The 20,514-nt window shown below is 47.6% G+C and overlaps 1 protein-coding gene across 1 annotated transcript in view; it reads right to left on the bottom strand.

Moving 5' to 3' along the window:
* LOC144479492 (phospholipid phosphatase-related protein type 3-like) overlaps nucleotides 1-20,514 on the bottom strand; it is a 59,771-nt gene that overhangs the window by 26,119 nt on the left and 13,138 nt on the right. Inside the window, exons 2-3 of the mRNA XM_078198219.1 lie at nucleotides 9,081-9,266; nucleotides 4,289-4,418 (exon numbers count right to left, since the gene is read on the bottom strand). Of these exons, the coding sequence (XP_078054345.1) occupies nucleotides 4,289-4,418; nucleotides 9,081-9,266 (316 nt within the window). The remainder of the gene's footprint in view (nucleotides 1-4,288; nucleotides 4,419-9,080; nucleotides 9,267-20,514) is intronic.

The raw sequence follows: 20,514 nt of genomic DNA, 5'->3' as shown, positions 1-20,514 counted from the left end.
TTCTAAACTGACATAGCGCTGCATTACTGAGGGAGTGCTGCATTGCTGTCTTTCCAATGAGATGTTAAACCCCTCAGGCAGAGACGCAAAAGTTTGCATGACACCATTTGAGGAGGAGGGGAATTCTCCCCAGTGTCTTGGCCAATATTCATATTTCTCAGCCAACATCACTGAAACAAATGATGTGGTCATTTATCTCGTTGCTGTTTGTCGGAATTCGTCGTGCCCAAATTGGCTGCTCCCTCATGTCACAACAATGACTACATTTCAAAAGCTTTTCATTGGATATAAAGTACTTGAGGAGGTCCTGTGGCTGTGAAATCGTGATGCATATGGACATTCCTTTTTCTCTCTGCCAATGGAGTGCTGGGAATAGGGAGGGGCGATATGGATGGAAGGCGGTCTGCCTGAATCTAACTAAGGTCCAGCCATGTACTTGACTATCCAAATAGCAAATTATTAATCACCAACTTCAACTGCCCCGATGTTAATCAGTATCAGGGCATAACTGTCACATTCCCTGATACAATCGAGGACAGGCTCCCTTCATTACTAACATAGCAATCCATTTAAAATGGGCAAAATGCAATTAGTCAACATAAAAGTGTGGAGCCAAGTTTAAGCGTGTCTGACCCAAGAAGAGTTTCCTGCTTTTCTGGCTCATCAAATAGGATTGGTAAGGAGGGGAATTCCAGCTGAGTGCTCAGCTGATGAAGAACCATTTTGGATAACCTCAGGGGGATTATTTGTTAGAAAGCCTGCTAGAATTCATATGATGTCCAGAGCAGGTCGGTGACTAATCTGATTAGTGTCTGATAGGAGTGTAGCTTAAACTAGACATGGAGTGATATTGTGCTGACTGTCCTAGGGCAGTCAGAGGGAATTTGACCAATATGTGCAAATAAGCTGTGGCTAGTACTACCCTGATCATTTCTGTTATAACATTCCTGATCATGGTGGGTGCCTTTGCAGCTTTACAAAGTGTGTAGAGGAGGGTCATTAGGTTAATTTCCAGTTTAAATCACCTTACTTATCAAAATAAGAGAAAAGTGTAGACTAGGGTGACTTTGAAGAGCAGTCGCTTAGTCTGTCGATGAATACTGATACGCTAAATTCCTTCACCCGAGAGCTGTACCTGTTTCTATCTGAGGTGGAGATCATCTTGTACATGAGATAGGTGCTGGGGAGAATTATCAGGGCCAGAGGGATCTCGTGAACTAGCTTTGATTAACTAAACTCCTGGAGAAATTTCCCAAGATTTTCTTCCCCAAATGGGCCTGTTTTTTTAAAAATCTACTCTTTTTGCCTCTCCCAATCGATAATGTGGTTTCCGGGTAGAGGATGGGGTCTACGGGTTAAATATTTTCCAGTCCCACAGAGATGGGATTAGAAGCAGGATTGGGAGCGAGGTGAGAGGATCTCATGTTGAGGCGGCTCCCAGTGTGATCTCACTCCTGAATGATTTTCTCAGAAGCAGGATCTGACCAGAACCACCCACTCACCCACTTGGCAACAGCAGGAAGCTTATGAGGCTCAATGAAGTCCCCAAATTGGTGACACTGCTGGGATCTTCCTGATAACAGATGGGCTTCTCATGGCGCCTGGAGCCAGTCATTGACTGGCAGCCCTTGGCTGTAGGGGAGGGGCGAATGATGAAGAGCGAGTAAGGCACCCTTTAAATCTATCCCCTCCCAGGGCAGTGGGTGCCAGAGGATCTCCCCTCTGCAATAATGGCCACATTTGATCTTCAGAGGGTTCCTCCACATTGAAGTGCCCCTGCTTTCTCCTACACTGAATAGCACCCACCTCTCCCGGTTAAACTTTCTCTGCTCCACACTCTATCCTCAACTGGATTGGGCTCCTGGAGGGAGCTTCTTAATTGGCTGCATCATGACTGACATCCTGCTATGGCCCCTGAGAGCTCTGGACCAACTCAGCAACATGAATTCCTTCACCCGAGAGCTATACCTGTTTCTATCTGAGGTGGAGATCATCTTGTACATGAGCTAGGTGCTGGGGAGAATTATCAGGGCCAGAGGGATCTCGTGAACTAGCTTTAATTAACTAAACTCCTGGAGAAATTTCCCAAGATTTTCTTCCCCAAATGGGCCTGTTTTTAAAAAAATCTACTCTTTTTGCCTTTCCCAATCGATAATGTGGTTTCCGGGTATATTGTGCTGCAGACCACATGCTGAATGTGACTGACTGGATGAACAAGGGGCTCTTTTTCTATCTGTCAGTGCTTGTATATTTGGACATAACTTCGGTCTATACTGAACTCTACAAAACAAGATTTGAAATGGGGAAATGAATGACATCATCCCATGCTGACAGCATCGAAATCATGTCCAGTATTGGTTGAGGTTAGGGATAGGTGTAATTTCCTGTCTGCGCTCCATGTGAGCTGTTGAGAACATGGTATTGAGTAGGCCCCATACAATAAAGCACGATACTCTATCTAGTCCAAAGATGTGCGGGTTAGGTTGATTGGCCAGGTTACAAAATTGCCCCTCAGAGTCCTGGGATGTGTAGGTTAGAGGGATTAGCGGGTAAAATATGTGGGGGTAGGGCCTGGGTGGGATTGTGGTCGGTGCAGACTCGATGGGCCGAATGGCCTCCTTCTGCACTGTAGGGATTCTATGATTTCTATGATATAGGCACGCAGCCAGTGCTACTAATGAGTAAAATCCCTCTCAATACATTTGAACTGACATTGGAGAATCAAAGGTCAGAAGCCCATCCTTTAACACTGATAGATTCCTTCATCCAGCCTCTGTATGGATTGAGAGCAGAGCCATCAGCCATCACAACCCAAACCTGTAGGGCTCTCTTGACGAAACTCCTCCACTTTTCCCTCACCACGACTCACATTCAGAAAAGTCCTTTGAAGCCGATCTCTTCAACACTGCCTGAAAGCAAATTACTGCGGATGCTGGAATCTGAAACCAAAAGAGAAAATGCTGGAAAATCTCAGCAGCAAAGCTTTGACAAAGGGTCACCTGGACTCGAAACGTCAGCTCTTTTCTCTCCTTACAGATGCTGCCAGACCTGCTGAGATTTTCCAGCATTTTCTCTTTTGGTTTTGTCAGCGCTGCCATTCCCCTCCCCTCCCCTCCCCACTCATTCCTTGACTGCTAATTACTGGTGCAATCCACTCCACCACCAAGGATTGGATGGAATCTAAAGACAAGGGTGCCGTTCTAACATGACATTATGGACATGTAACTATCACAGCTCATCACACTCTGGGGGGGGTTTATGTCTTATACGTAGGCTTTTCAGAGAAATATAGGGCAGAATTTTACGCTCACTCAAGGCAGATTCTGAGGTGGGGGTGAATGGATGGGATTCTCCCCCAGGATCCGCCCACCCGGGTCCAGACATAATTTCACATCTGTGTGGACAGGGCCTTGGGTGGGAAATCCACTTTTTAAAAGTCTATTAAGGCCCTCAGGTTTCAGACTTCAAGTTTTATACTGGCAGGAGCAGGGAGGGTGCAAATCAGAGAAAACACTCAAGTGGGAATGGGGAGGGGGGGGGCCTCACTGTGAAGGCCACTTCAGATTTGGGGCACCCTCCCCTCCCTTCCCCCCAGTCTACCCTCGAAGCCACGATCACCCCTCGCAGAACCCCAGGGTGTCCCCTACCCTCCTGCCCGTGGGACCCCTGGGACTTAACTTCTCCAAGGTCCTGTGACTTAGACCCAGGCAAAGAGCTGCAGTACCACTCCAGGTCACTGCAGCGCTGTGCTTGGCGGGCTGGAGAGCTGTCAGCCAATCACACCGGCTGGCCAAAGGCAGGCGGAATTCCCGCCCACTGCCAGTCAACGTGAGCGTTAAATGGCGGCGTGCTTGTGAAAGTCGGTGGTAGTGGGTTACGCACCGACCCTCAGGGTGGCAAGTGCCGAGCTCTCTACAGCCTTACAATTCTACCCATAGGAAAACCCATGAACATGTCAAGCTTTGTGATCAGTGGTCAAAAGTCAGAGCTCCAATATAACATTCGCTGCCTAATCCTCATTTTCCTTGGCTGGATTAATCTGATTTATCCTGACAAAATGGGAGTGCGGTGGAGTGTTAATGTGTATTCTGCACCCCTCAATGAAGATTTACCATTTGTTATGAACTAATTGACAGAGACTGATTGCTGTGATTAGTCACTGACCCCATTACTGTGGATCATGCCAGAGTGGGTAGAAGGTGAACAAGATGGCCTATCTTTGTCTGATAATTTTGACATTCCGACAAAATAATTTGACGAACAGGGTGTATAGTATTACTGAACCTACCAACAAACCTGACAGTCCGCCTGAGGAATGAGTTGAAGTTGCAGCCTCCCGCATTAATGCTGCCCTCAGAACCTTCTTTATTCTTCAGCTTTGATTGGCAGCAATAGACAATCCCTTCTCCAATCATAATCTGAAGTAAAAAAAACAGACAGAAAAAGTACGATGAAAAGAAAATGGCTGCAAAATGTATCCTCTGGTGACTGACTGCGATTTAATCTGTCCCCGTAACCATTTTACCTGCGATTTCGCACCTTCCATCACAGTTCCAGTTGGACTCCAGCACTGAATCGAGCTTTGAGGCCAAGTGGCCAGTGTAATTCCAGTGAAGACACACTCCTGTTCTCGTCTTGAACTGAAGACATGGTCCTTAAGTTTAGGTTCATTTAATGATGTCGTTTTTAAATGGATTTTCACCCACAACACTGCACAACCTCACCCTCTGACAGTATCGATGCCACCGACACTCTAAGCATGATACCATTCACATCCCCACCCCCAATAATGCTGATTCCCACTTTCATCCCTAACAATCCAAACAGTCCAAAGATGTACGGGTTTAGGTGGATTGGCCATGCTAAATTGCCCCTTTGTGTTCGGCGGGACTAGCTAGAGTAAATGCATGGGGTTATGGAGGTAGGGCCTGGGTGGGATTGTGGTTGGTGCAGGCTCGATGGCCAAATGGCCTCCTTCTGTACGGTAGGGATTCTATGATTCCAATGCTCACGTACCTTGCACATCCCTGACAATGTTTCCACCACACTCCCACAATTATTTACGCCCTCCCTAATTCCCACAAATATTCACCCCCTCTCGCATCTTTGACAATTCTCACTCCTCCTTCACTCCCAACAATTCACATTCCCTTCCTCACCCTCGACAATTATCACCTCCTCCCTCACCCCGACAATTATCACCTCCTCCCTCACCCTCGACAATTATCACCTCCTCCTTCACCCCCGACAATTATCACCTCCTCCCTCACCCCGACAATTATCACCTCCTCCCTCACCCCCGACAATGCTCACCTCCTCCCTCACCCCCGACAATTATCACCTGCTCCCTCACCCCCGACAATTATCACCTCCTCCCTCACCCCCGACAATTATCACCTCCTCCCTCACCCCCGACAATGCTCACCTCCTCCCTCACCCCGAACAATTATCACCTCCTCCCTCACCCTCGACAATTATCACCTCCTCCCTCACCCCCGACAATGCTCACCTCCTCCCTCACCCCCGACAATTATCACCTTCTCCCTCACCCCCGACAATTATCACCTCCTCCCTCACCCCCGACAATTATCACCTTCTCCCTCACCCCCGACAATTATCACCTCCTTCCTCACCCCCGACAATTATCACCTCCTCCCTCACCCCCGACAATGCTCACCTCGTCCCTGACCCTCAACAATTCGCACCCACTCCCTCAACAATTCGCACCCACTCCCTCAACAATTCGCACCCACTCCCTCAACAATTCGCACCCACTCCCTCAACAATTCGCACCCACTCCCTCAACAATTCGCACCCACTCCCTCAACAATTCGCACCCACTCCCTCAACAATTCGCACCCACTCCCTCAACAATTCGCACCCACTCCCTCAACAATTCGCACCCACTCCCTCAACAATTCGCACCCACTCCCTCAACAATTCGCACCCACTCCCTCAACAATTCGCACCCACTCCCTCAACAATTCGCACCCACTCCCTCAACAATTCGCACCCACTCCCTCAACAATTCGCACCCACTCCCTCAACAATTCGCACCCACTCCCTCAACAATTCGCACCCACTCCCTCAACAATTCGCACCCACTCCCTCAACAATTCGCACCCACTCCCTCAACAATTCGCACCCACTCCCTCAACAATTCGCACCCACTCCCTCAACAATTCGCACCCACTCCCTCAACAATTCGCACCCACTCCCTCAACAATTCGCACCCACTCCCTCAACAATTCGCACCCACTCCCTCAACAATTTGCACCCACTCCCTCAACAATTCGCACCCACTCCCTCAACAATTCGCACCCGCTCCCTCAACAATTCGCACCCGCTCCCTCAACAATTCGCACCCGCTCCCTCAACAATTCGCACCCACTCCCTCAACAATTCGCACCCACTCCCTCAACAATTCGCACCCACTCCCTCAACAATTCGCACCCACTCCCTCAACAATTCGCACCCGCTCCCTCAACAATTCGCACCCACTCCCTCAACAATTCGCACCTGCTCCCTCACCCTCGACAATTCTCAACCTCTCCACCCTGACACCTCTGGGGCATTTATTTGGGACCTCATCACCTTCTCACTGTCCTGATTATGTCTGGGGAAGGGAGGCTCATGGGCAATGCCCACTTAATGGCCTCATTCTGCCACTGTTGCCATTTAGCCACTTAGGAATCCTGAAACCAAACCCTGTCATGTTTGTGAACAGAGTGTACTTTTAGCATAACAAGGAAAGGGAGAGAGGCGGGAGTGCACCAGACAAACGTTAAGACAGAATTCGGGTGGACAACTGAGAAAATGATTTGTCACGACTGAAGGCTAAGGACCTGGGAACTCCTGACTGTGCTGGGGGATGAGTCTTCACTCAGAACATCAAGATCAGCTTGGCAACTTGAGACATCTGCAGATTGTGAGTGATGCTGATTTAAACCTTACATCAATGACATGTGGAGAGTTCTCCCAATCTCCCACTGTCATTTCAGAGAACCATCAAATAGAAAAGCAGAGGAACAGCCACTTCTGCCAATCTCAGCCTCAGATACGGGGTGACTTGGGGAGCCAACCTGCAGAGATTTATCCCAATACCTGGCCCCTGAGACCTCACAACACCCAAATACGTAGATTACCAGCTTGTTTTTGAGACTTGAGCAACTGTCTTCACCCAGAATGCTCTTCACATGCCCTCGATGAAAATACTCCAGCAAGTGCTCAGAGGAGAAAAGGTTCTGCTGACTAATGTGTGGATTAAACACTGTGACCTCTGCAGCCCGGAATGTGTGATTTCTGGACTTTGGAATGTTCTGGCTTATAGAATGAGGTTGGAACGCTGCATCACAAATGTATGAACCACAAAACGCCATAGGTATAAATATTTACCCAGAGTGTTATAGGGTGATGAAACATTACAAAGTGGTAATAACAATTGTTTCTTTGCCATGTTTTGGCTCCCAAAGTACTGTATAAAGACGACGCTGTGAGTTACTCGGGTTTGTTTAGAACATTTCCGCACAACTGCTGTTTCAGTAGATTTCCGGATTGAAGCGGTTACAGTGCAAGAGCAAGGATTTACTGTAACCTTCAGGACAGGAAAGAACCTTGTTTCCCAATGTGCGATGGAGATGGGCTAATAAGGTCAGAGTCTCAGGTTATCTCTAGTTGTGGTATTTAAGAAGATTAAATGATTTTATTCACTCGATGAAGAGGAACTATTTTCTCTGGAGGATGAGTCTCGAACGAGGGGGCAAAATCTTCAAATTAGAGGGAGGTCATTCAGGAATCATGTCACTTCTACAAAGTAAGAAGTCTCACAACACCAGGTTAAAGTCCAACAGGTTTATTTGGTAGCAAATACCATAAGCTTTCGGAGCGCTGCTCCTTCGTCAGATGGAGTGAAAATCTGTTCTCCAATTTAGCAACTTATTACAATTAATTGTAACAATTGTACAATTAAATGTAATGATAATTGTCAAAGATTCACTCCATCTGACGAAGGGGCAGCTCTCCGAAAGCTTATGGTATTTGCTACCAAATAAACCTGTTGGACTTTAACCTGCTGTTGTGAGACGTCTTACTGTGCTTACCCCAGTCCAACGCCGGCATCTCCACATCATGACTTCTACAAAGGGCAGGGGAAATTTCAAACTCTTGCCAGCAAATATTTGAGGTCAGGGGTCAACTGACTGAAAACTGAGTGTCAGATATTTCATGGGTTAGACCATTAAGAAGTTTAACAACACCAGGTTAAAGTCCAACAGGTTTATTTGGTAGCAAAAGCCACACAAGCTTTCGGAGCTCCAAGCCCCTTCTTCAGATGAGTGGGAATTATGTTCACAAACAGGGCATATAAAGACACAGACTCAATTTACATGAATAATGGTTGGAAATTGTTCAGCTCATTCAAATTGGAACAAATTGGACCATTAAGGCATGAGTAATCAAGATGAGTAAGTGGAGTTGAGGGACAACTCAGCCATGGTGGAGAATACTTGAGGGGCCGAGAAGAAGGTTCTACTCGAGAAGGTTCACAAGGATGTTGCCGGGACTTGAGAAGCTGAGTTACAGAGAGAGATTGAATAGGTTGGGACTTTATTCCCTGGAGCGTAGAAGATTGAGGGGAGATTTGATAGAGGTGTATAAGATTTTGATGGGTATAGATAGAGTGAATGCAAGCAGGCTTTTCCCGCTGAGGCTAGGGGAGAAAAAAACCAGAGGGCATGGGTTAAGGGTGAAAGGAGAAAAGTTTAAAGGGAATATTAGGGGGGCTTCTTCACGCAGAGAGTGGTGGGAGTGTGGAATGAGCTGCCGGATAAAGTGGTAAATGCGGGGTCACTTTTAACATTTAAGAAAAACTTGGACGGGTTCATGGATGAGAGGGGTGTGGAGGGATATGGTCCAAGTGCAGGTCAGTGGGACTAGGCATAAAATGGTTCGGCACAGACAAGAAGGGCCAAAAGGCCTGTTTCTGAGCTGTAATTTTCTATGGTTCTATGGTTCCATGGGCTGAATGGCCACTCGCTGTGTCATTATCAAGCATTGCTCACTGAGTGTACTGAGTTACTCACAGAGGCTGCAGGTCCAGCAAACGCTAGGCTGAGGAGCATCAGTAACGGGATGAGTTCCTCGCTGGGTTCCACATAGGGCATGCTCAGTGCACGGTCGTAGCATTGAAACCCCACTTTCGCCGGTCTGAACAAATCTGTCAGCTCCAGGAAGTAAAGGGTAACGATCGATGAAGCAACGATGGGAAGCTGCAACATGAACAATAAACATTAGCGGCTCAGCACAATACTAACGTAAAATCTCATCACCAACGCCCTTCTTGCTCCCACAACAATCTGTCAAAATACAGTTGGTTACATTTGAAGACACTCTTGCCATGGTGGCACAGCGGTTAGCACTGCTGCGTCACAGCACCAGGGACCCAGGTTCAATCCCGGCCTTGAGTCACTGTCTGTGTGGAGTCTGCACATTCTCCCCGTGTCTGTGTGGGTTTCTTCCGGGTGCTCCAGTTTCCCCCCACAGTCCAAAGATGTGCTGGTTAGGTGGATTGGCCATGCTAAGTTGCCCATTAGGATCCAAAAGATATGTAGGTTACGTGGATTAACCATGGTAAAATGCATGAGGTTACAGGGATAGGGTGGACGGGAGGGCCAGGGTGAGTGCTCTTTCAGAGAGTTGGTGGAGTCTCAATGGGCTGAATGGTCTCTTTCCGTACTGTTAGGGATTCTATGAAAAGAATACTGTGATTTCAATCCCCACCATGGATGTTATGGACAGTACTGAGGGAGGACTGCTCTGTTGTTCTCAGGGTTCTTTCAGATAAACTGAGGTCCCATTTCCCTGTTCAGGGGGAATGTCAAGATCCCATGACAGCTATTCCAACAAGTACTTGAAATGTTCTCAGCATCTGCTCTTCATACATAATTGGTTACAAATGCAAAGACGTGCCCAGTACACCTGACATCTATGGTTAGTGGTTACTGATACTTATCATGTCAGATTTTCTTCATGCCTCTGTCTGTGTAGGAATGGCCAGGATCAAGATTTAAAAATAGCGGGCTGGAGCCGACGCTGGGATTTCCACCATTGTTCCTGTCATGTGGGATTTTAATGCAGATGGGATAAAGGTGCTGGCAGTGAGTCTGCACACAGCAATCCCACCCTTGCCTTGGGTATTTTAGACCATTTGCAAGTTCCATGGAGATGGCCACATTTTGGTAGGCATCGTGGTTCATGGCACTCTGGGGATTTGGTGAATACTAATCTGGAATCTTTTGACAGGTATTTCAAAAACGTTGACAACTTCACAGGTCACAGTGAGATGCTGTCTGATGAGTTGAGCATGTTTTTAATACAGTGATTGCTGACAGGGCAATCTTTAAAAAAGGTAAGTGACCATTAAGTTGACTAACATTGTGAAAGTGGAGAAATCCTCAGATGCATTCAACAGTATTGAGATTCAGATTATCGTGTGTCAGTTGAACCCTCTGCTTTGATCTGGACATTGATTGATAGCCCAGCCATCTGTTGAGCCTTTGAAATAACTGAACAGATAGCTGATGGCTTTGACTGAAAACTAGCCATTTGTTCCATTACTTCAAAGGTTTTAATGTAAGTGGCTCTAGAGGTTTTGTTGACTCAGTTGATCTTATTACGGATGCTTGGCTGAGCTCCAAACCCGACTAATGGCTTCAGCTCAGCAGGGTCAGTTGATAGAGCTCTCAAGCAGACTGTGAGCTTTGTTCTGATTGACAGTTTTATGAGCTCTTAAGAGGATTAATGCTTTTTTAAAAAGGATTTTAAATGGCTGTTACTTATTGTGACAGTTTCCTGAGAAACTCAAAGACTTTCCAATGTTGTTATAGTGCTCATGTTCTTTATTTAGCGAATACTGTGCAGATAAGCATGGGGGTTAGGTTTAAGGTGCCTAACACTTCTGTAGTGAATTAGGCTGATACTTCAGCAAATAGAGTGGACCACCGAAGAATTTGCCCACCTCAGAATTGTCCATGTTCCTTCCCATCTCTGCCCTTCTGAGATGGCAACTAGCCTACCCCCAACATCCCATCATGAAAATAGGGTGGGTAGTCGCTGCGGGCAGCAGGTGCGTTTGCAATGACAGGAAATAGCCCAACCTATGATTCCCACCTCGAAGATGAAATTCCGAGTCATTGACTTTCTCATGGAAATTCACAGGTATGTAATGAGATAAAGATTACCCAGAGCCAGAGGAGGTATTGGGACAGTGTCCAAATCTTTTGTCAAAGTGTAATGTTTTAAGGGTTGTCTGAAAGGCAGAGGGAGAGGTAGTGAGGCAGAGAGGTTTTGGAGTGGAACTCCAGAGCTAATGGCTTAGGGTAACGAAGGCACCGTCACTAATGGCGGAATCATTAACATCAGGGGTGCTGAACATACCTGAATGAGAGGAGTGCAGACATCATGGAGGTTTGTGGGGATGGAGAGATAGGGACTGATGTGGTCAAGGAGGGATTAGAAAACACCAATGAGAATTTTAAATTGAGGCAATGCTTGAGCAGGATAGGTCAGCAGCCATGGGGAGGGTGTGGGTGGTGTGATGGGAAACTGGTCAAGATAACATTAAATAATCAAGTCTGGAGGTCAGAGAGGTTTTTTTAGTAAGATTCAATGTAAGGATCCTCCCTGGTCTGCACGCATGCTGAAACAATTGTGCATCTTGAGGAGGAGACTTCATGTGATTTTCACAGGGTGAGGATCAGCCAGGTGTCTTTCGAAGCTGTGGTGAGCTATGTGGATGAGTAGGCCGTCTAATTATAGCTGCTTCACCTTGAGCAGTGTTACAGCCCTGTGCACTCTGGCCGGGCTGAAGATCAAAACTGAAACCATTTGGTGATGTGTGTATCTCAGTCGCTCAATGAGCAAATACTGGGAAATCTCAGGTCATTCATACCGTGTGAAGCTCCCCCCGACACAGGACTAATCAGTATATCAGTGGGCGGCAAGGTGGCGCAGTGGTTAGCATTACTGCTTCACAGCGCCTGGGTCCCAGGTTCAATTTACGGCTTGGGTCACTGTCTGTGCGGAGTCTGCATGTTCTCCCCGTGTCTGCATGGGTTTCCTCCGGGTGCTCTGGTTTCCTCCCACAATCTGGGTAGGTGCATTGACCCGAGCAGGTGCCGGGGTGTGGCGACTAGGGGAAGTTCACAGAAACTTCATTGCAGTGTTAATGTAAGCATTACTTGTGACTAATAAATAAACTTTAACTTTATATTGTTCCTCTATGTCATTTAGGAAGCATTTTTTTTTTAAATCTCTGTTATTCGCTGGTAATTTGTCCCTGGGCAAATATCTTCCACAATGGAAACAGGACTGTTAGCTGAATGATGGTTCTATAACAATTCGGCACATCCTGTAAATACAATGTTGTGTTGAATGCTGGGAAGCTGATAATGACAAGGTTTTATGCACTAAAGAAATTAACTCTGTAACTCTGGTCACCGGTTGCTGCCATCTGGTGTGACACAGGTCCAGTCACCATTTGGCCTGATAGTGTGACCTCTATCCAACCACTGGACTCATGAGTGACATCTACTGCACCATCAGGAAATTTTCATTCCTCACACCGACACTTTAATGCTAACTAATCCCAAACTGTGGCCAGTTTTATGCCACTCATTGAGCCCACTGAAACTGTCCGGATAAATCTCTCATAGAATCCTGACAACTGACCACGAGAGGAGAATTTCACCTTGTTTTGGTTCAAACTGAATCTTAGTCCCTGAAGCTGAAATTTTCTTAACTTGATATTTTTAATATTTTACAGGCATAACTTTGTGGCAAAATTTAAATGGAAATACAATCCCAGGGCTCGGGAAATGGGATAGGTTAGTGAATGAATGCTCAGACAAACAGCACCTCAACTTCGCAATGTGAGTTTGCGCCCATCCAAGCTGAGCGATAAAGAAATGGGCGGCACGGTAGCACAGTGGTTAGCACTGCTGCTTCACAGCTCCAGGGACCCGGGTTCGATTCCCGGCTTGGGTTACTGTCTGTGCGGAGTTTGCACATTCTCCTCGTGTCTGCGTGGGTTTCCTCCGGGTGCTCCGGTTTCCTCCCACAGTCCAAAGATGTGCGGGTTAGGTTGATTGGCCATACTAAAATTGCCCCTTAGTGTCCTGGGATGCATAGATTAGAGGAAGATTAGCAGATAAAATATGTAGGGATATGGGGGTAGGGCCTGGGTGGGATTGTGGTCGGTGCAGACTCAATGGGCCGGATGGCCTCTTTCTGTACTGTAGGATTTCTATGAATTCTATGAAATGTGTTGGGAGGCCACACCCACACTCCCAGCCAGCCCCCACTGCACCTCCTTCACCCCCCCCCCCCCCCCCGCCCCCCCCCCGCCCTCGCCACCCCTGTCAGGGGAAAGAAACACTAACTAACACAGCAACAATGGCCTGAATTTCACCTTCAGGGTGTGCCCGAAGTTGGTGTGCCCCCCTTCCCACGCCATTCCTCCGATGAATGCCTGGGAGTTCTGGTTGCCGAGGTCAGTGCCAAGCAGCAAGTCCTCATGCCAGGGGATGGCAAGAGAAGGCCACCCCACCTAACAAACAAGGTCAGGGCAGAGGCCACCGCCCAGGTAGCTGGGCATAATGCACTGTGTTGCACATGGCCTTCACTGCTACAAAATGTTCAATGATCTTCTGTGTTTGCCAAGGGTAAGTGCCGGGATGTCAGGGACCTGCGCGGGGAAGTGTAGTCAGGGGCACATTCTTTGGGATGCTCAGGGGTCCAAGGCTGGGTGTCAGCTGGCACTGAAGCTTGTCGTACCAAGGTTGGGATGTCAGCACGCTTGACCTCAGTGCAGGACGAGGTGTGCCACTGTGACACAGCCCACTAACTGCCCAGGGGGGGCAGGCTTGACACAAATTGTGTGCAGTTGATTGAGAGATGCTGCACAGATCCCCCACTGAGCGCTGAAAGAATTAGAGACATAGAGTTCGAGGGCCTTCGTAGCCACCAGCATGGGGTGTCTGCCCACACAGTTGGAGGCAATTTCTGGACCAATCATCTGGCATATTGCTGTCACTGTGTCCCTGGTGTGCCTTGCCTTGTGTGGCACTGGACCTTGAACATCTGGAGGTAGTTTGAGTGTTGCCTGTACACTCTAGCCGCTGATTAATGGTGTCTGCGGCATTCTCTCCCGTCTGGAACATCCTGCTGGCTCTATACAAATGGAGGCCTCCCCTCTTGAAGTTCTCTCGCTGGGATGCTGCCCTCGTTCAACTGGCCTCCTCCCCCTCTCTCCCTCTTTAGATGAGGTCTAACCCACTGGATGCACTATCCCATTAGAGCAGGTGCAGAGGAGCAGTGCGCTGTAAATGTGCTGCATTCCTGGGGGAAACCTTCCTGGGAAGATGAGGCCATGGAATGCAGCAAGGCTGGTGTGAAGCGCTACTGAAATCAAAGAAACTCAGGGATAACTCTGTGTCGCACGGTGATGAACTCACAGTGACAGAGAATGCACTAGTGCTCCAGGCCCATGGATGAGGAAATTATAAAAACGTGTTTTCTGTCCACCCGTCTTGTCTGTGATGAACTGAAAATCACACTGGCTGCGTTAAATCTTAATTGGCTCTTTAATTGTCGGCGGGCATTCATCTGACTCACGCACACGCGTCTGACAACCTTGAAATCATGTGCCCACGCAATGAGGTCAAGCAGCACAGCCAAGATCATTTGATGCTAGTTTACGTTTGGTTGGGTTGAGGACATGGCCGGTCATCAAAAGTAAAATTCTGGCCAATGTTAGGAAAGGTCACTGATTACGAAAGGTCATCCAGCCCAATGAAGGTGCTTCCTCCCAAAGACATTAGAACATAGAACAGTACAGCACAGAACAGGTCCTTCGGCCCACGATGTTGTGCCGAGCTTTATCAGAAACCAAGATCAAGCTATCCCACTCCCTATCATCCTGGTGTGCTCCATGTGCCTATCCAATAACCGCTTAAATGTTCCTAAAGCGTCTGACTCCACTATCACTGCAGGCAGTCCATTCCACACCCCAACCACTCTCTGCGTAAAGAACCTACCTCTGATATCCTTCCTATATCTCCCACCATGAACCCTATAGTTATGCCCCCTTGTAATAGCTCCATCCACCCGAGGAAATAGTCTTTGAACGTTCACTCTATCTATCCCCTTCATCAGTTTATAAACCTCTATTAAGTCTCCCCTCAGCCTCCTCCGCTCCAGAGAGAACAGCCCCAGCTCCCTCAACCTTTCCTCATAAGACCTACCCTCCAAACCAGGCAGCATCCTGGTAAATCTCCTCTGCACTCTTTCCAGCGCTTCCACATCCTTCTTATAGTGAGGTGACCAGAACTGCACACAATATTCCAAATGTGGTCTCACCAAGGTCCTGTACAGATGCAGCATAACCCCACGGCTCTTAAACTCCAACCCCCTGTTAATAAAAGCTAACACATTATAGGCCTTCTTCACAGCTCTATCCACTTGAGTGGCAACCTTTAGAGATCTGTGGATATGGACCCCAAGATCTCTCTGTTCCTCCAGTCTTCAGAACCCTACCTTTGACCCTGTAATCCACATTTAAATTAGTCCTACCAAAATGAATCACCTCACATTTATCAGGGTTAAACTCCATTTGCCATTTTTCAGCCCAGCTTTGCATCCTATCTATGTCTCTTTGCAACCTACAACAGCCCTCTACCTCATCCACTACTCCACCAATCTTGGTGTCATCAGCAAATTTACTGATCCACCCTTCAGCCCCCTCCTCTAAGTCATTAATAAAAATCACAAAGAGCAGAGGACCAAGCACTGATCCCTGTGGCACTCCGCTAGCAACCTGCCTCCAGTCCGAAAATTTTCCATCCACCACCACCCTCTGTCTTCGATCAGACAGCCAGTTACCTATGCAATCGGCCAACTTTCCCTCTATCCCACACCTCCTTACTTTCATCATAAGCCGACCATGGGGGACCTTATCAAACGCCTTACTAAAATCCATGTATATGACATCAACTGCCCTACCTTCATCAACACACTTAGTTACCTCCTCAAAAAATTCAATCAAATTCTACAACCCAAAGTGATGTGATAGACCCCTGTTAATTATTACATCCTCATTAATGTTAGGTGTTCATTGAACCATAGAACCCCTACAGTACAGAAGGCCATTCGGCCCTTCGAGTCTGCACTGACAACAATTCCACCCAGGCCCTTACACCGTAACCCCATGTATTTAACCTCCTAATCCTCCTGACGTTGAGGGGCAATTTAGCAGGGCCAGTGCACTTAACCAGCACATCTTTGGACTGTGGGAGGAAACCGGAGCACCCGGAGGAAACCCACGCGGACACGGGAAGAACATTCAGACTCCGCACAGACAGTGACCCAAGTTGAGAATCAAATCCGGGTCCCTGGCGCTGTGAGGCAACACGCTAACCACTGTGCCACCCCCAAGTTAGACCAAGATCCACAAAAGACAAAGTTTTCCCTCCTTATAGCTTTTCTCTCATTGTTCACAAACCTCTCCCAGCAACAACTTGTAATTATTTAGTGCCTTTAATGATCCCAAGGTTCTTCACAGGAGATAGTCATAGCATTTATTTTTGGTTAAAGGTCTCAAGATAGACTGAAGAACGCAGAAGTGTGAAGAGCATTCCGACACAGGACCTGTTAGCACAGATCCTTTCAGAGAGAAGTCCTTAAACAGACACTGGGCCTCTCAATTTACACATGGAAGGGTCCTACTGCTGGTGTAAGACAGCTATGGGCAATACCTGGATATTGCCTTAATGAAAATTGGCATTAAACGTACTTAGGAGTTCCTGGAGTACGAGATGGAGCTCCCCAAAAGTGGACATTACTGGCCACATTTTGTACTTGAGAAACAGATGGAAAAAGATCCCTGCCCCTCCCCAGCCCCCACCCCCCCCCCCCCCCCCCCCCCCGCCCCCCACCTTCCCCTTCCCTGCTCATTCCGTGTTCAAGAAGAATTTCTGGACTGTGTTACTGGGTCTACAGCTTCAACTCTCCCTCAGGCTGAGCAACATGCTCCCTCAACACAAGCACCATGACAGATTCCTATCAGGATGGCACTCTGACCTGTCAGGGAGAACCTCACTATAGTCAGCATCTTGGAGCAAAAATCCAGCTCTTCCCGTGTCCACAGAAATGAAAATGTTTGGGTTCTTCCATTTCAGGGCAGCAGTAAAATGAAAATGAGCAGAAAACAGGTTTGTTCGCCACTGTCAATGTCAAGGTGAGTCTGAGGACTGGGCCAGGCCTTAACATTCATTGTACGCGGTGGTTTCCTTCTCACACAGCCAACATGCTGTATTAATTATTTCAAGGCAAGACCCCCCCTCAGGCAGTTCTGGAGACCCCTCTTACAGCAGCATTCAAAATGCCCTTTAGTCAATCGGAATTGATAACCCAAAAACTTTCACTATCAGTAAACGACCTTATAATATAGAAACATAGAAGATAGGAGCAGGAGGAGGCCATTTGGCCCCTCGAGCCTGCTCCACCATTCATTACGATTATGGCTGATCGTCCAACTCAATAGCCTAATCCTGCTTTCTCCCCATAACCTTTGATCCTATTCGCCACAAATGCTATATCCAGCCGCCTCTTGAATACATTCAATGTTTTGGCATCAACAACTTCCTGTGGTAATGAATTCCACAGGCTCACCGCTCTTTGGGTGAAGAAATGTCTTCTCATCTCCGTCCTAAATGGTCTACCCCGAATCCTCAGACTGTGACCCCTGGTTCTGGATTCCCCCACCATCAGGAACATCCTCCCTGCATCTACACTGTCTAGTCCTGTTAGAATTTTATAAGTCTATTTATATATGTATATATACTATACACACCCACACGTGTGTGTGTATGTGTGTGTGTGTGCGCACACGTGTGTGTGTGTGTGTGTGTGTGTGTCTAGAGTCAATGAAGGAGTTGTTTATATACCAGTCTCCACATGGAGATAGTCCTTCTTCAGCTAAAGGCACAACACCCCCTCTGGCTTATCACACAGCTTCACGCTAACAATGCAGCATGAAGCCAGCCTATCTCCAGCAGCACCAGTGGTATGCTTCATTTTGACACTTTCCCTCTCCAATGCATTTCATGGCAAAAATTGACAAGTCAATGGGAAATCTGTCAGCAGGTTTGCACTTTAGCACAACTCCACTGAGAAATGGACTGAATATATCAGACTTCATTACCCTCTTGTAAATGAAAACATTTGGAAGATTTTTTTCTCTCTCTCCCCTGACACACGAGCAATCTTTTCTATTTATTGCCTGCCAACGAACGCTATCCTCGTTTCTTCACCCGTTACAGAGAAAGCAATTTCCAACACAAATCTCTTTCAGGACTTTTATTGTTGTTGGAAAGACTGCTGAGATTTGCTCACTCCCAGCTCCCAACTAAAACAAGGAGAAAGGGCTTGCATTGCTACAGAGCACAGAGCAGCTCACAGCAATGAGGCACCATTGCTGTAACGTCGGAAACACAGCAATTCACTCATGCCCAGCAGACTCCTACTAAATAATCAGGCCCTGGATTTATTACATGTTGGCTGAGGGATGAATATTGGCCAGGTTAGGAGGAATAACTCTCCCCACCCCCTGCTGTTTTTCAAATACTCCGGAGAGTCTTTCAGGTCCACCTGAGACGGCGGTCGGAACCGCGGTTTAAAGTTCCACCCAAAGGGCAGCATCCCCGACAGTGCAGCACTCCTACAGTACGGCACTAAAGTTTCAGCCTACATTACACACCTGTGTCTCTGGACTGGGACAATGAACCCACAACCTTGTCATCCAAATTTGACTAAGTTAGTGCAATAGTCCTGGGTAATCCATCACAAGTGTGTATTTAAGTCCTTTTAGAATGTGGTGAGGGTTCTGGCTTCATCACACTATCAGGCTTTTAGTCCCACCATCACTGTCTGAGTGACAAAATTATTTTGTAGCTCGCTTATAATCTGTCGACCAATTACTTTAAATGTGTGACCCACAAACCACATCCCCTACTAACCACCCCCCCCCCACCCCTAAACCCCCCTCCCACTCCTAGGTATTGATCTCTCTCCCAAATGGGCCTTCCTATCCAATCTGTTCAAGTTCCTGATAATTCTATCCATCTCCATTGCCGATCCACTCACCTTCCTCTCTTCCAAAGAAAACCATCTCAATTTATCAACTCTTTCCTCATGGCAACAATTCTCTCTCTGTGTGAATCTTCTCTCTAAACTCTGCTTTGCAACCACATCCTCCCTTTAATGCAGTGACCAGGACTATTGCCAACACTCGAGCAATGGTCTCACAAATAATTTATACAGTTTAGGCATATCAGGGAGGGGGGGGGACAGAGCAGGAGGGCGGTGAGGAAGAGCGAGGTGGGGGCAGCGGGAGGTGGGGAGGTCCAGGAGAGAGTGGGAGGGGAGCGGGAGGAGTGGGCCGGCGGGGGGGGGGAGAGGCAGGGGAGAGCGGGAGGGAGGGGCCGGGGGTAGCGTGTGGGGGGTAGCGGGAGGGGGGGAGCGGGGAGGATGGAGCAGGAGGGGGGGGGGCGCGGGAGAGGGGGGGAGCGGGAGGGGGGCTGGGGGTAGGGCGGGTAAGATGTGCTCTCGGAGAGTCTGTGGGGGCTCGATAGATTGAATGGCCTCTTTCTGTACTGTAGGTTTCTAACACTCATGAAAAGGCACAGACAAGAACACCCTCATGTACAAGAGCACGCACACACATACATGCACAGACATACATACACACACACACACACGTACACACACGCAGATGCATGCACAAATATACACATGGTCGTTCATTTGCTTCTAAAGAATTGTGTGGAAAGAGGAAAAAGTCACAAGTTTGATTTTCTCCGATGCGAGCATCACTAATAAGGGAACACAATGCCTGCCCACTGATTTGATTTGCCATGACTTTACTGCTGATACAGAGCTGTCCATCACGTCAATACTCCCGGTGCAGCTCTGCTTAATACCCATCAGTCAGAGAGTTGCTGGATTGTGTGGGGGTCAGTGTCCCAGTTGAATTCCTTCAGCTTACAAAGCAAGATTCAAGGCTGTGTGTTGTGAGTACTCGCTGCTTATTGACAGGGTGTGATTCAGACTGGGCAGGGTGTCAGCACTAAACCCAAAGGTCAATACACTGGAAGGAGAGGGAAGAAAGCTCTCACGAGCAGAGCTAGTGAATAATCACACAGAAACACAGTTAACAACATGTTCAGAATCACAAAAAGATATTGTATTTATATAGCACCTTCAATGTAGTTAAACACATCAAGATGCTTCACAGGAGCATTTTCAGATAACATTTGGCAGAGATGGATATTGCAGTAAAAGGTAAAGTTCCCATTGTTCTAGGTGACCATAGGCTGCTTTCCCCTTTGAGGGGGGAGAGCTGACTGGCAGTGATTTAACCTGAGGATCATCACACTTCAGGTGAAGAGCAAGGTTGAGAAG

Source organism: Mustelus asterias, chromosome 26 (genome assembly GCF_964213995.1).
Source record: "Mustelus asterias chromosome 26, sMusAst1.hap1.1, whole genome shotgun sequence".
Lineage (NCBI taxonomy): Eukaryota > Metazoa > Chordata > Chondrichthyes > Carcharhiniformes > Triakidae > Mustelus > Mustelus asterias.
This window is presented reverse-complemented; position numbering and strand designations above follow the sequence as displayed.